The sequence below is a fragment of the Chelonia mydas genome, chromosome 1 (genome assembly GCF_015237465.2).
Source record: "Chelonia mydas isolate rCheMyd1 chromosome 1, rCheMyd1.pri.v2, whole genome shotgun sequence".
In the NCBI taxonomy this organism is placed as follows: Eukaryota; Metazoa; Chordata; order Testudines; family Cheloniidae; genus Chelonia; species Chelonia mydas.
In genome coordinates this window covers 332,637,647-332,653,602 of record NC_057849.1, presented here as the reverse complement: position 1 = coordinate 332,653,602, position 15,956 = coordinate 332,637,647, and the positions used below count along the sequence as shown (strand labels likewise).

Below are 15,956 nucleotides of genomic sequence, written 5' to 3'. Positions count from 1 at the left end.
AAATATCTAAGACGCTGATTTGATTTCCCCTCTATGTTTCCTCTTGTCTCTCCCTTGTCCCTGCTATAATGGCCCATGCTCCCCCCAGATTCTGACCCTTCTCCCAGGTCTCCATAGTCCATATATTCTTAACTTCCAGGTTAGCTAATGGCCACTCATAACTAGGAATGAATCACATGTACTTTAAAAGCTCCAGATGGTACAAAATGTAGCAGCCTGTCCACTTACCACAGATCACCCCTTTCTGCACTAGTTCCCTGATTAAGTTGAATACAGAGTCTCTGTCCTAATACTCAAAGCCCTGGACCATAATTTCCTCTTGCAGCTATATTCTACTGATTGTCAATGGGGGAAGACAACTCAGAGGTGGACAGAACATTCACAGTAGCTTGACCTAGACTATGGAATTCACTCTCACAAGACAAGCAGGACCACAACCTCACTGACATCAGAATTAGATACAAAACTCATTTCCTTTACTAGATTTTCCTCAATAAGATCTTTCCCACCTCACTGCCAGCCAAAAACTACTAATCCAGTTATTCATAGACCAGATATGACACTGTCAGGTGCACAGCAAGCTTTTCCATTCTACCCTGCCAATGTGCCTCAACCCTGATCTGGAAGGACCAAGGCAGAATTATGGCAATCCAGGACCCAAGGTAAAACTCAGGAGAGTTCTCCCATGACCCCGGATCTCCATTTAGTGGCAGCAGGCTTCAATCTAATGAATGAGCAGTGCATTTCTCTAGTTGGAGCAATTGTTTCAGGCTGTCTTCTGACTCAAAATGGATATCAAGTGTTTTTCTTTACATCCATGAAGGCCAGAAAAAAAAATTTTAAATTGAGATTCTTATCTCATCACATGTCTTCAGGGGCTGGAGACCTAGGCATGAGCCTCTAGCTTAATCAGAAATTATGGAAAAATTATAAAAAGAAGAATGCACATTTTTCTGACCCAAATGCCAAGGATTCTAAGTTCCTGGCATTACTCAATGACTAGAGCATATTCTCAGCTAAGGATGGAGATATGTATATACAGGAAACAAAGCAGAAATGTACCTTTTATTGCACCCACAATATTTTGGTCTAGTCCTTTTCGGTTGTCATTGAGTCCTCTTTTCCTCTTGCCATTGGGTAAAGAGTTAGCCAAGGTCTTGTCATCAAAAAATGCACACACCAGCTTTCTAAACAGCAGGCTTCCTGAGCGAGTATAGTTTGATAATATAGAGTCCAGCTGAGATTTGGGCATAAAGACATCAAAGCCTTCAGCAAGTTGCACTTCTGGCTACCAAAGGAAAACAAATATTTTAATTAAAATAGTGTTCACACATGTTGTTCTACATGCACATCCAGCAAGACTTTATTGTCACTTAGTGATCACATCCATGAAGCTTATCCAGGAGTCATGATAAAAAACGGTTACTCACCTTCTCGTAACTGTTGTTCTTCGAGATGTGTTGCTCATATCCATTCCAATCAGGTGTGTGTGTGCCGCGTGCACAGTCGTAGGAAAGTTTTCCCCCTAGCAGCACCCGTTGGGTTGGCTGTGGAACCCCCTAGAGTGGTGCCTTCATGGCACTCAATATATGACCCTGCTGACCCGGCACCTCCTCAGTTCCTTCTTGCTGGTTACTCTGACAGAGGGGAAGGCGGGTGGGTTTGGGATGGATATGAGCAGCACATCTTGAAGAACAACAGTTACGAGAACGTGAGTAACCGTTTTTTCTTCTTCGAATGATTGCTCATATCGATTCCAATTAGGTGACTCCCAAGCCTTACCTAGGCGGTGGGGTTGGAGTTATGGAATCGCAGATTGGAGCACTGCTCTGACAAAAGCTGCATCATCTCTGGCATGCTGGACAATGGCATAATGAGAGGTACCGTATAAACAGAAGACCAAGTTGCTGCCCTGCAGATTTCTTGGATTGGGACCTGGGCCAGGAATGCCACCAATGAGGCCTGTGCCCTTGTGGAGTGTGCAGTAAGTGCCTGGGCTGGTGTCTTGGCCAGCTTGTAGCATGTGTGGATGCAGGACGTGATCCAGGAAGATATTCTTTGAGATGAGACTGGTAGGCCTTTCATGCGGTCAGCCACTGCTATGAACAACTGGTTCAATTTCCTGAATGGCTTGGTGCATTCAATATAGAAGGCTAACGCTTGTCAAACATCCAAGGAGTGCAGCCTCTGCTCATGGCTCCTGGTATGAGGCTTCGGACAAAAGAACAGGGAGGAATAGGTCTTGGCTGGTATGGAAATGTGATGCCATTTTAGGCAGAGAGGCCGGGTGAGGGCTGAGCTGCACCATGTTCTTGTGGAAAACTGTGTAAGGTAGGTTGGAGGTAAGGGCCTTTAACTCAGACACACTTTTTGCTGATGTGATGGCAATTAGGAAGGCTACCTTCTACGATAGGTAGAGAAGGGAGCAAGTCACCAATGGAGAGGACCAAATTAAGGTCCCACGCAGGAAAAGGCTGTCTAATCTGGGGATGTAGCTGGTCCAGACCCTTGAGGAACCATCCAACCATGGGGATGGCGAAGACGGAGCGTCCAGAGGCTCCGGGGTGGAAAGCCAAGAAAGCCACTAGGTATATCTTTATGGATGACACTCCGAGGCCTTGTTATTTCAGATGCAGAATGTGCTCCAGAATAAGAGGTAATGGTGCCTGAAGTGGGGGCATATGACGCTGGTCACACCAGCAAGTGAACCTCTTCCACTTCGCCTGATATGTGGTCCTCGTGGAGGGCTTTCTGCTGCAGAGTAAGACCTCCCTTACCTGCTCCGAGCACAGGAGCTCCATAGGATTCAGCCGTGAAGCTTCCAGGCCACGAGGAGGAGGGACCGGAGGTCTGGGTGACGAAGATGACCGTGGTCCTGAGTGATCAAGTCGGGGAGGAGCGGCAACGTGATCGGAGTGTCGACCGACAGATCCAGAAGCGTGGTGTGCCGGTGTTGTTGAGGCCATGCTGGAGCCATGCTGGTGCCACCACACCCTGGTTCTCATGGGCGACTTCAATCACCCTGATATCTGCTGGGAGAGCGCTACAGCGGTGCACAGACAATCCAGGAAGTTTTTGGAAAATGTAGGGGACAATTTCCTGGTGCAAGTGCTGGAGGAGCCAACTAGGGGGAGAGCTTTTCTTGACCTGCTGCTCACAAACCAGGAAGAATTAGTAGGGGAAGCAAAAGGGGATGGGAATCTGGGAGGCAGTGACCATGAGTTGGTCGAGTTCAGGATCCTGACACAGGGAAGAAAGGAGAGCAGCAGAATACGGACCCTGTATTTCAGGATAGCAGACTTCGACTTCCTCAGGGAACTGATACATAGGATCCCCTGGGGGAATAACATGAGGGGGAAAGGAGTCCAGGAGAGCTGGCTGTATTTCAAAGAATCCCTATTGAGGTTACAGGGACAAACCATCCTGATGTGTTGAAAGAATAGTAAATATGGCAGGCGACCAGCTTGGCTTAACAGTGAAATCCTTGCGGATCTTAAACATAAAAAAGAAGCTTACGAGATGTGGAAGATTGGACAAATGACCAGCGAAGAGTATAAAAATGTTGCTCGGGCATGTAGGAATGAAATCAGGAGAGCCAAATCGCACCTGGAGCTGCAGCTAGCAAGAGATGTTAAGAGTAACAAGCAGGGTTTCTTCAGGTATGTTGGCAACAAGAAGAAAGTCAAGGAAAGTGTGGGCCCCTTACTGAATGAGGGAGGCAACCTAGTGACAGAGGATGTGGAAAAAGCTAATGTACTCAGTGCTTTTTTTGCCTCTGTCTTCATGAACAAGGTCAGCTCCCAGACTGCTGCGCTGGGCAACACAGCATGGGGAGTAGGTGGCCAACCCTCTGTGGAGAAAGAAGTGGTTAGGGACTATTTAGAAAAGCTGGACGTGCACAAGTCCATGGGGCCGGATGCGCTGCATCTGAGAGTGCTAAAGGAGTTGGCGGCTGTGATTGCAGAGCCATTGGCCATTATCTTTGAAAACTCACGGCGATCGGGGGAAGTCCCGGCGACTGGAAAAAGGCTAATGTAGAGCCCATCTTTAAAAAAGGGAAGAAGGAGGATCCTGGGAACTACAGGCCAGTCAGCCTCACCTCAGTCCCCGGAAAAATCATGGAGCAGGTCCTCAAGGAATCAATCCTGAAGCACTTACACGAGAGGAAAGTGATCAGGAACAGTCAGCATGGATTCACCAAGGGAAGGTCATGCCTGACTAATCTAATCGCCTTCTATGATGAGATTACTGGTTCTGTGGATGAAGGGAAAGCAGTGGATGTATTGTTTCTTGACTTTAGCAAAGCTTTTGACATGGTCTCCCACAGTATTCTTGTCAGCAAGTTAAAGAAGTATGGGCTGGATGAATGCACTATAAGGTGGGTAGAAAGTTGGCTAGATTGTCGGGCTCAGCGGGTAGTGATCAATGGCTCCATGTCTGGATGGCAGCCAGTATCAAGTGGAGTGCCCCAAGGGTCGGTCGTGGGGCCGGTTTTGTTCAATATCTTCATAAATGATCTCGAGGATGGTGTGGATTGCACTCTCAGCAAATTTGCGGATGATACTAAACTAGGAGGAGTGGTAGATACGGTGGCAGGTAGAGATAGGATACAGAGGGACCTAGACAAATTGGAGGATTGGGCCAAAAGAAACCTGATGAGGTTCAATAAGGATAAGTGCAGGGTCCTGCACTTAGGACGGAAGAATCTAATGCACCGCTACAGACTAGGGACTGAATGGCTAGGCAGCAGTTCTGCGGAAAAGGACCTAGGGGTGACAGTGGACGAGAAGCTGGATATAAGTCAACAGTGTGCCCTTGTTGCCAAGAAGGCCAATGGCATTTTGGGATGTATAAGTAGGGGCACAGCGAGCAGATCGAGGGACGTGATCGTTCCCCTCTATTCGACATTGGTGAGGCCTCATCTGGAGTACTGTGTCCAGTTTTGGGCCCCACACTACAAGAAGGATGTGGAAAAATTGGAGAGTCCAGCGAAGGGAAACAAAAATGATTAGGGGTCTGGAACACATGACTTATGAGGAGAGGCTGAGGGAACTGGGACTGTTTAGTCTGCAGAAGAGAAGAATGAGGGGGGATTTAATAGCTGCTTTCAACTACCTGAGAGGTGGTTCCAAAGAGGATGGTTCTAGACTATTCTCAGTGGTAGAAGATGACAGGACAAAGAGTAATGGTCTCAAGTTGCAGTGGGGGAGGTTTAGGTTGAATATTAGGAAAAACTTTTTCACTAGGAGGGTGGTGAAACACTGGAATGCGTTACCTAGGGAGATGGTAGAATCTCCTTCCTTAGAAGTTTTCAAGGTCAGGCTTGACAAAGCCCTGGCTGGGATGATTTAATTGGGGATTGGTCCTGCTTTGAGCAGGGGGTTGGACTAGATGACCTCCTGAGGTCCCTTCCAACCCTGATATTCTATGATTCTATGATCTCTGCCCCGTCTCTGCGGACCTTGAGCAGGACCTTGTGCACGAGAGTGATCGGGGGAAAGGCGTAGCGCAAACAGCCTCCCCAGGGTAGCAGGAATGTGTCTGTGATTGAGCCCGGGCTGCTTTTCTGGAAGGAAAAAAACTGGGCACTTCCTGTTGCTCTGAGTGGTGAACAGGTCGACCTGGGGAAACCCGCACCTCTGGAAGATGGAGTAAAGTCTAGCCAGATAGACTGGCTGTGGAAGGATCTGCTGAGGTGGTCTGCCAGTAAGTTCTGGGCTCCTGGCAGATATGATGCTTCCAGGTGAATGGAGTGGGCTATACAGAATTCCCACAGACTGAGAGCCTCCTGACAGAGGGCGAGGACCAGGTTCCACCATGCTTGTTGATGTAAAACATTGCAGTGGTGTTGTCTGTCATGACGGCCACGTGGCTGGCCTTGCAGACAAGACTGAAAGGCCTGGCATGCGAATCACACCGCTCTGAGCTCCTTGATATTGATATGGATAAAAAGCTCATCCTGTGACCAGAGGCCCTGCATTCGCAGATATCCCAGATGTGCACCCCAACCTATTGCTGATGCGTCCTTAACTAGAAACAAGGACAGCTGAGGGCTGCTGAAGGGGACTCCTTTACAGACTATTCGAGCATCAAGCCACCACCGGAGTGACTCTAGCACCTGCTATGTCACTGTGACCGCTAGTCCCAGGCTGTCGCGCCCCGGGCGATATGTCGAAGTGAGCCACGTCTGCAGAGATCTGAGTCTCAGCCTGGCATGTTGGACCACGTATGTGCAGGCTGCCATGTGACCAAGGAGACTGAGGCAATTCCTTGCTGTAGTGGTCAGGTATTCTCTCATGCATGGAATGATGCTTGCCATGGCTTGGAATTGGGGCTCCGATAAACTCTATCCTCTGGGTCGGAGACAAGGTGGACTTGTTCATGTTGAGGAGGAAACCCAGTCTCTCAAACATGGATATGGCCAGACAGACCTGTGACTCCACCTGTTCTCTGGTATGCTCCCTGAGCACCCAATCTTCAAAGTAAGGGTATACCTGCATCTGCCTCCTTCAGAAGAAGGCTGCTACCACTGACATGCACTTGGTGAACACTTGTGGGGCTGTCAACAGGCCGAAGGGAAGGACCGTGAACTGATAATGTTTTTGATCAATCAGATACCTGAAAAAGTGTCTGTGAGCAGGGAGAATCACTATGTGAAAGTATGCATCTTTCATGTCGAGGGTGGAGAATCAGTCTCCTGGATCCAGAGAAGGGATAATTATATTGAGGGAAACTATGCAGAACTTCAACTTTACCATGAACTTGTTGAGTCCTTGCAGGCCTAGAATGAATCTGAGACCCCCTTTGGCTTTGGGGATTAGGAAATAGCAGGAATAGAATCCCTTGCCAGTGAGGAACCTCCTCCACCACTCCTATGGCGAGGAGTGCCTGCATCTCCTGGATAAGGAGATGCTCATGAGACGGGTCCCTGAAGAGAGATGGGGGGGTGGGGGGAAAGGGGGGACTGGGTCCTGCCGCGCCGATGTGGGTTGTGGTCTAAGTGCTGCCTTCATAAGGAGCTGTTTCAATCTAAAGCCCCACTCCTTCTTGGTTCGGGGGCAAAAGCCCTTACAAATCCTGCACTCTTCTGACTGATGTGCTTCCCCAGACACTTTAAACAAGCGTAATGAGGGTCGCCCGTTGGCATGGGCTTGTTACAGGACTTGCAGGGCTCGAACCCCTGGGACTTAAGCATGTAAGTCCCACAAAGAGAACACAGTCAGGGTGAAGGGTAAACCCTCCAGTCCAACAGCTAACTAACTACTAACTAGAACTACAATAACTAAGAACAAACTAAGAACTGAACTACTACACAATACAGTCTGAAAGAGAAGCTAGGGAAACATGGAGAGCTTGCAAAGCAAGATGCCACAGTTCTAACGACCATCACTGGCGGTAAGAAGGAACTGAGGAGGCACCGGGTCGACAGGGTCATATATTGAGCGCCATGAAGGCATCACGCCCGGGGGCTCCACAGCCAACCCGACGGGTGCTGCTAGGGGAAAAAACATTCCGATCACTGTGCACGTGGCGCGGACACACCTAATTGGAATCTATACGAGCAATCACTCTAAGAACAGTTTATTTTACTGAAATAAAAGTAACCAGTGAATGAGCACATTAAAAGGCAAGTCAAATAATTATACAGATTGTCATCTTTATGTACCATTGCAGCTACTCAACACTTACTATGCTACTTCTTTGTACACAGCAAAAAACTAAACAAAACAAAAACCCAAAGGGCAAGGATACCTTGCAATATGTAATTACAGGTAGGGCCCAGAAGGTCACCACCAGAACAATGTCATTTGGAAAAGGCCAAATAGCCTTTTAAAATAGGGTTTATATGACCCTTTAGTGGATCTGATTCACTCCCAATGAGCACAGGGAGTACAATCTGCATCTTTCTGCACTAATGGAGCAGTTCACTCATGGGGCACCACAGAAGGGATATGTTCCCAGGGAGGACAGGTGGTTGTACGGCAACCATCTTCCAGCAGGGTACTGGCTTTAAGTTCTATTCAAAGCTCCACAGGAAGTCAAGTCAGTAGGACCTCGCAGTGCAAGGACAACTCGTGTGTGTGAAAGACGGCAGAAACTGAGTAAATGATTGCTCCCAAATCCTGCGTTGGCTTGTGAATCACTCTCCTTCTTGTTAGCATGTAGCCTGAGTGCATCCTTAGAATATGACGACATTAAATTAACATCTTATTATAGCAAAAAGAAATTGTGGTAAATCATACAGCTAAATGACACCGCCAGAAGAAAAGGAGGAAAATATCACTGCCTTGTATTTCCTACACAGCTAGACTCTCTTATTAAGCACTTTTAGGTCTAACATTTCCCAAAGATCTCTGAGAGGATCCCCACCTCACAATACACATTGGGCATGAACAATGTGTATTTTTGTGCAATTACACATTTTGGGCAGGTTTGCTCAAGCAACATTTTGTTTTAATAATGCAAACGTCCACCTGCAAATACTATGGATATGTTTTCAAAGATGCATGCACAGGCATAAGAGGTAGCATGTACAGCGCTATGCTGCAGGAGAGCTTCTCTCACCCACATAGCTACTGCTGCTTGTTGGGGGTGGTTTAATTATGTTGACGAGAGAGCCCTCTCCCATCAGCATAGAGGGCTACAGAAGAGATCTGACAGCAGCGCAAGTGCATCAGTACAGCTATGCCACTGTAAGCTTTCTAGTGTAGACACAGCCTTAGAAATCTAAGGCCATGTCTACATGTACAAGCTTACAGCGGCATATGTTATGCCGTGTTATGCTGATGGGACAGAGCTCTCCTGTCGACATAATAAAAGCAGCTCATCAATCAGCAGTAGCTATAGCACTGTGCACACAATCGCTTAGGCCAGCAAAACTTACGTCGCTGAGGGGGGTGATTTTTTTTCAAACCCATGAGCGACAAAAGTTTTGCCAACGTAAGTGCTTGTGTAGATATGGTCTAACAAGATCCCAGTGATGCAAGGAGGAAATGCCATAAAATAATCTAATTAATACTACTGTGAATTACCTGTGAAAAACACCTGTGCATCGGAGGAGGGGGAAGGGAGAGAACAGAGTCAATGTAATGTTAATTTAGGCTTTTTAAAATAAATTAATCAATTTGTACCTCAGACACATAAATTGAAGGTAAAATGCTGATTTATCACTGCATTCCTTTAGTAGCAAATTATTCTTCAATCAAAGGCAATCAGTACTTAATTGAGATTTCATGGACAATTTTGAATGTGATTTATCAAATGGAATAGCTCTTGTTAGCAGATAATAATCAGGGTATAAAGAACTGGTGGGTAACTATTCATGTACAGCGTAATATAAATTATCTGCATTAATAGTAAAGCAAAGACAAGAAAGTTTAACTATAAGTAAGTGATCATTACATTTAAAAAGGGCTAATCTGGTTGATCGGCCAGATTCTGAGCTCTGATCCACTGATGTGACTCCAGGGTACCTCAACTGAAACCTTAACATTGGTTTCAGTGAAGTTATCCTTGATTTACTGAAGTCGAATGGGGATCGCTTTCTAGGCAAAGATGTAGTGAAAATAATATTGACACTGGTTAGTAATTGTATTAATCAGTACATACAAGGCGCAATTCGTACAATTTTCCAGTGAGAGTATTTATATACTGTACTTCAAAACTGCCTTTCGGTTTTCATAGGCGCTCAGACACGATGGCCATGAGTGCAATAGAAATGCCTATAAATAAATAGAAGGAAAAGATAAAACAATGTCCTTATTCATTCTTTTTAAAAAGTGATATTATTTAATCCATTCAAAATTTTCAGAGATTTCATTTTATTTCCACTGGTAAATATATCCACTCCCAAACCTCAGCTTTCTTCTTTTGAAAATAAAACCCATATGGTTTAAATAATAATAAAAAAAAATCTTGCTTATTTTCAGAACTGTCCGAAGCTGCTTTGGTGGTGGGGAAGGTTCAGATGCTGGAAACATACTGAACCAACAAGCGTGGCAGATAGCGTTTGGTAGTTCCAAACAATGGAAGCAAGATGAGGCCCAATTTTTAAGCCAAGCTTCCATTTTCAGGGTGCAAAACTGCCATCTACAAGGAACTGCGGCCAGAATAAATCACCACAGAACTAGTGTGAATGAAACGAACCCACAAAACTGTGGATGAAATTCCATTGCGCACACAAACCTTCCTGAAAAACTGGAGATCCAACCTAAAAATCAAGCCACAAGCACAGAAGTCTTATAAATGTAAATTGCATATTTGAGTCAGAAGTTACCCAATATCTACTGTTTCAGAGTCTACTATCTACTATCGCTTCAAACATTTCTAATCACAATACTGCAACAAAAGAACCTTTGAAAAGCATTAAACTACTGTAGTTGCTATATATCGTTACACAGACTCTCTTGCATGACACTGTAATCTAATTAGTGGTGTAGCTTGCATCTATATAACTGAATTATCATGACTGCTCTTTTTTATTATTAGTTTGCACTTCTAGAAAGGTACAACATTATCTACAGGATTCTTTTCATTTACGCTCATTGATACAAAATTTAATTATGTTCTGCTAGCTCACTGTACTTAGGAAATTGGAAACTGCCTTCTCAAAATTAAAAATATATTAAAGAAATTAATGATCAGCTTATTCATCAGTGAACTTTTCAGACATCACCCATCTGATCATTAAACAAAGCCAATCAGCCACCCCTATGGTCACCAGATAGACACTTCATTAATCAAAATATACATATTAACTGAAGTAAGGAGGCAATGCCACCTGCAACCTTCCAATGACCCAGTCATATACTCCAATAGCTGCTAATTCTAATCCTGCAACTGGATCTGCCTGGGCAGCCTCTTGCACTCATACAGAGCCCCACTGACTTCAACAGCAGGATCAAGGCCTTTACTTGGATACAACAGGGATGAAAGTTAAATACCTGAATCTTGCAAAGATTTACACACATACTTAAACTTTATTCATGTGAGCAGTCCCTCTGAAGCCAACAGAATTACTCAAGTGTGTAAAATTAAGTAAATAAATATGTTTTTTCAGGAGCAAAGCTTAGGTGTGGAATAATTACATTAGTCAAGAAAGGCTAGGGTTGTGAATTCCTTACACTGCTCCTTGCAGGGGCTCCTGGACTTACCTTGGCCCTGGGTAGCATGGCAGATGGGGACAGCAAGTTTATCTTGCAGGGGCAAACAGAGCTCCTGATCCCTACAGAGCACCTACAGTGTGGTTTCTATGTGGTCAGGGAAAGAGAATACAAGGCTTTGGAAGCAGCACTCCCCTTTCATGACTCCAAATCCAAATCCTCACTTTTTTTGAGGTAGAGGGAACAATATAGCCTCAAGTAGACTTCAACATTGATCCCTAAGTGATAGTGCTGTAAAGTTCTCTGGCATTTTATGCAACTGAAATATCAACTTACATCTGAGGAAGATGATTCAAGAATGATACCAAATCCTGAAACATGGGTCTCTGGCTTTAGAGTATGTTCAGCTGCTTGCAAGCTGGATCTTTCAGAGTTTGCTGACAGCTTCTTTTCCTTCTCTACAGTGCTGGGCTTCTTATTCATAGTAATGGGCTCAAGAGTCTTTTGGGGCAATTTTTTCTTTTTATTTCTCTTTCTTGATATTGTTGACTTCTGTGCACAGATCAGGGGAATCGGAGGCTGCTGTCTGTTTTGGGTGCCAACTGAAGGGAAAACAGCTGTGAATATATTTATAGAAACACGTACACCACTACAGGTTAAACCAAGTTATTGACTTGCTGTATTCATCCTGTGGCTAAGCAGCACTGTTTACAATACAGTTTGTGCATATGAAGCATTTCTATTTTCTCAGGTTGCATAATTAACCCTTAATATTGAAAAAAGTACTTGAACAATGATTACAGTTGTGTGAAATTGTATATCCTCTGGCATTATCAAAGATCTTATGGTCTTTCAACATTTTTTACTGACATAAATAAGAAAACTCTAGATGCATTAGCAATCACGCTCTTTTCTAAAGAAAATTGGCTCAAAAAGAACATTTAAAAAACTATTTTATCAAGAATTAGTAAAAAATATTTAACAGTTTAATTTCTACATTCTGGGAAACAGTTACCTGGACTTCATACCAGTTGGCTTTTTTTGAAGCCTAATGGTTCTTCTTTCTGACATATATTAATATTTTATATTTATACAGCATTTTTCAAGGACACATACGTGCCTTACAAATTAAAGCCCTACTCCTGCAATCGGATCTGTCTGGATTGACTTTGTGCAGATGTAAAGGTCCAGCCACGTGGATCAGATTGCAGAATCAGGGCTAAATAATCAGTATCAAGCAGCTCAGGGCTTGTCTACACTTGAAACACTATAGCAGCACAGCTGCAGCAGCACCTCAGTGTATACACTACCTATTCCAATGGGAGGGGTTCTCCCATCTCATAGACTTTAAGGCCAGAAGGGACCATTGTGACCATCTAGGCTGACTTCCTGCACATCACAGGGCACAGAACCTCACCCACTGTCTCCTATAATAAACCCAAACCTCTGGCTGACTTTCTGAAGACTTCAAATCATGATTTAAAGACTTCAAGTTATAGATAATTCACCATTTACTCTATGAACAAGTGACCCCTGCCGCACGCTGCAAAGGAAGGTGAAAACCCCCCAAAGTCTCTGCCAATCTGACCTGGGGGGAAAATCTTTCCCAACCCCAAATATAGTGATCAGTTAGACCCCAAGCACATCGGTGAGACCCACCAGCTGGACGCCTGGGAAAGAATTCTCTATAGTAATCCAGAGCCCTCCCCATCTAGTATCCCATCTCCAATCACTGGAGACACTTGCGACTAGCAGCTGCAGATGGGCCACATGCCATTGTAGGCAATCTCATGTCACCATCCCCTCCATAGACTTATCAAGCTCAGTCTGGAAAGTTCAGTCAGGTTTTTTGCCCCCACTGCTTCCCTTGGAAGACTGTCCCAGAACTTCACTCCTCTGATGGTTACAAATGATAGTCTAATTTCAAGCCTAAACATGTTGATGACCAGTTTATATCCATTTGTTCTTGGGCCAACATTGGCCCTTTAAGGAAACAACTCCTCACCCTCCCTGGTGTTTACCCCTCTGATGTCTTTATAGAGATCAATCATATCTCCTGTCAGCATAGGTACTCCACCTCCCTGAGAGGTGGTAGCTAGGTTGACAGAAGAATTCTTCCATTGATCTAGCACTGTCTACACTGGGGGGTTAATTAGTTTAACTACATCACTAAAGGGTGTGGATTTTTCACACTCCAGAGCGACTGTCGCTGGGTCAATGTACCTTTTTAATGTAGAACAGGCCTTATTTTTATCGATGGGCAATTGAAAACCCCATTGAAAATGCTACAGCTTCCAGTGAACAGCAAACTGCCATCCTCTGCAAAGGTTTCTTAATAGGAACCCCATTCATAGTGGTATTTACTTAATGGATTTTGGAGAGGTTTCTGGCAACGACTACAAGGGCTGCAATTTGTACTTTGTCATTTAAATAGGAAGGTGCTTAACTATCAGAATAAATCATTATACTTTCATGTACAAGTTTGTATTTTAGGTGCTAATTCTTTTTTTTAATAACAAGAGTGCCAAACAAGTGTCTACATACCACAAACTATAAACTATTTCCCAAAGCTTTTCATCAAGAGGTCCATTAACTTACCAACTTATTTACATTACAGATACACAGCATGGAAAGAAAAACACTCCTATTATCCTGGATTCCAGTTTTATTGGAGAAGGTCTAGTCCTGCATTTTTTATCCACAAGTATCCTTACTGATGCACATAATCCCCCTGAAGTCAATTTAACTACTTGTGTAAAGGATTTCTTATGTGCGTAGAGGCTGAGGACCCTCACACTTCTTTGAAACCGAACACCTTTACTCGCGATAGCTGACATTTCAATACTCATCTCATCCATACTTAGCTCATAGTAACATTATTTCAAATATGATACTGTATGCGTACAATCACCTTCTTTGTCCTTTCAACTTCCACCACATTTCAATTAAAAGAATTCCCCTCCCCTCCAAATTCTAACTGATGGCTGTCATATTTCAGATGACTGCTCCTGTGTTTCCCTCTCATGGTTCACCAAGGGCACCCACTTTCAGACTTCTGACTTCCCAGCTGTCACCTCTCTTGGGCTGAGACCTGCATTTCTCCTCCTCCTGACTGGGGTACTTCCAGGCTGCACAGTTCCCTGCCTACATTGTGAATTCTCCAGCATGACAGATGGCCTAAACAGGCCTGCTTTGCCTTCTCCTCAGAGACTATGAACAGCATAACTTGTCAGAGGTGGGGAACCCATTTAAATCCCTTCTCCCCATGAGGCAGAGTGGGGAACTGAACCAGGATCTCCCACATCCCGGGTGAATACCCCAACCACTGAGCTAAAAGTTACGAAGGAGCTGCGACTCCTCCTCCTTCTCCCCTTCCTCCCAGACCATGTTATGTGGAGTTAGGTAGCTGCCTAATTTATTCCCACAAGAAATAACTCGGGGTGCCTAAGAGGGGTTCCCATTAGTGGACCACAAGCAGAGAGAGGCCTTTCTGCAGCCCAGATTTAGGAGCATATCTCCATGAGAGAGGCAGGATTTAGGACACAAACAGCTGGTTGTCATCTCCCCACATAGCATGCTGGCTTTTGTGAACTGCAGTCTAAGGTACCTATCTCTTCCCATTTGTTGTACAGAGAGCCTAGGTGCATAACTCAGGCTTTGTGGATCACACTGTTGTTCTAGTGATTTTCCAGGCATCTAAAAATTAGGCATTGTGATGCTTAGCATAGCAACACCTAAGTCTCTTTGTGGATCCAAACCTTGGGGTCATAAAGGCCTTAATGGGCTGAGTGGACTCCTATGGCACCTAGGCACTTTTGAAAAATTGACCCCCAAGAAGCAGGGACTTGAACCCTTGTCTCCCTGGGCTATTAGATTCTCTAACCCTGACTATTCTTCATAGTGAAAACACTTTAGAAATATCCTGACTAAAGATATCAGACACAGATTAAAGGAGAGAGAGAGAGAGAGAGAGATCATGGTACCTGCTTGAATCTGCATTAACTTTCTCATTGTCTTCAGCTCTTGGAGAATGGCCTGCAAAGTTGACTGGCAATTACAGGTACAACAGTTTGGTCCAACTGATGAACTGACCCCTGGAAGCTCTCCTGAAGAAGAAGTGAAATAAAATAAGGATACAATCAAAAGAGCTGGACAGGATTTCGAAGCTAACAATGTACACTATTGTGAAATTGGACGCAAGGAAAGCACAGCCAATAATTACCAAAACATTCATTTTTGGGAGAAGGGGGCCATTGGGTTTTATCCAGTTACTAGTATATGTGCTTACATATTCAGGGGGACATGGTATTACAGGGGTTGATGAGAACTGCACAAAACTGTGAACACAATGCACTCTCACAGCAGGGCTCTCTATTGTCAGGCTAGTTCATCTCAGATAACAATAGCTCCAAATCTCATTATAAACATATTCAACTTTATCATGGACAAAAAAAACCCATCTCCTAGAACAGCCCTACAAAGAATGGGTAGCGTCTGTGTAATAAAGGTTTATATTAAGAATTAAATAGGGCCTACCAATTCTAAAATTTCTTGGATGCTACCTACACATGTTGCTTTATAACATGAAGAGCAGAGAACGAAAATCACATCCTCTGGTCACAGAAATTACTGATGGGAAAGAACCATCGGCAAGAAAACCTACATAATCTGCTCCATCCTTCTGCCAGTACTGGTTTGTTTCCTACAGCATGTTCTCTCATGCTGTGTCCCAGGAGATTGTGTTCTCACAACTCCCCTTGGGAGATTATTCAACAATCCAATAGATTGCTTTGTCCAGAATTTCTTATTGATATTTCAGCCTCATTTTTCTTTTCTTAATCTCTTTCTTTCACT

At 44.4% G+C, this 15,956-nt stretch overlaps 1 protein-coding gene across 6 annotated transcripts in view; it reads right to left on the bottom strand.

Moving 5' to 3' along the window:
• The window catches only part of BEND7 (BEN domain containing 7), a 56,869-nt gene that overhangs the window by 23,114 nt on the left and 17,799 nt on the right, over nucleotides 1-15,956 (bottom strand). For 4 of the 6 annotated variants that reach the window (XM_043552769.1, XM_043552759.1, XM_037889293.2 and 1 more), the window contains 3 exons: nucleotides 15,086-15,208; nucleotides 11,439-11,704; nucleotides 1,063-1,288 (listed from right to left, as the gene is read on the bottom strand). In XM_043552769.1, coding sequence (XP_043408704.1) covers nucleotides 1,063-1,288; nucleotides 11,439-11,704; nucleotides 15,086-15,208 — 615 coding nt within the window. Of the gene's footprint in view, nucleotides 1-1,062; nucleotides 1,289-11,438; nucleotides 11,720-15,085; nucleotides 15,209-15,956 lie in introns of all 6 variants that reach the window. The other 2 variants (XM_027823335.3, XM_027823334.3) reach the window with 1 other exon arrangement.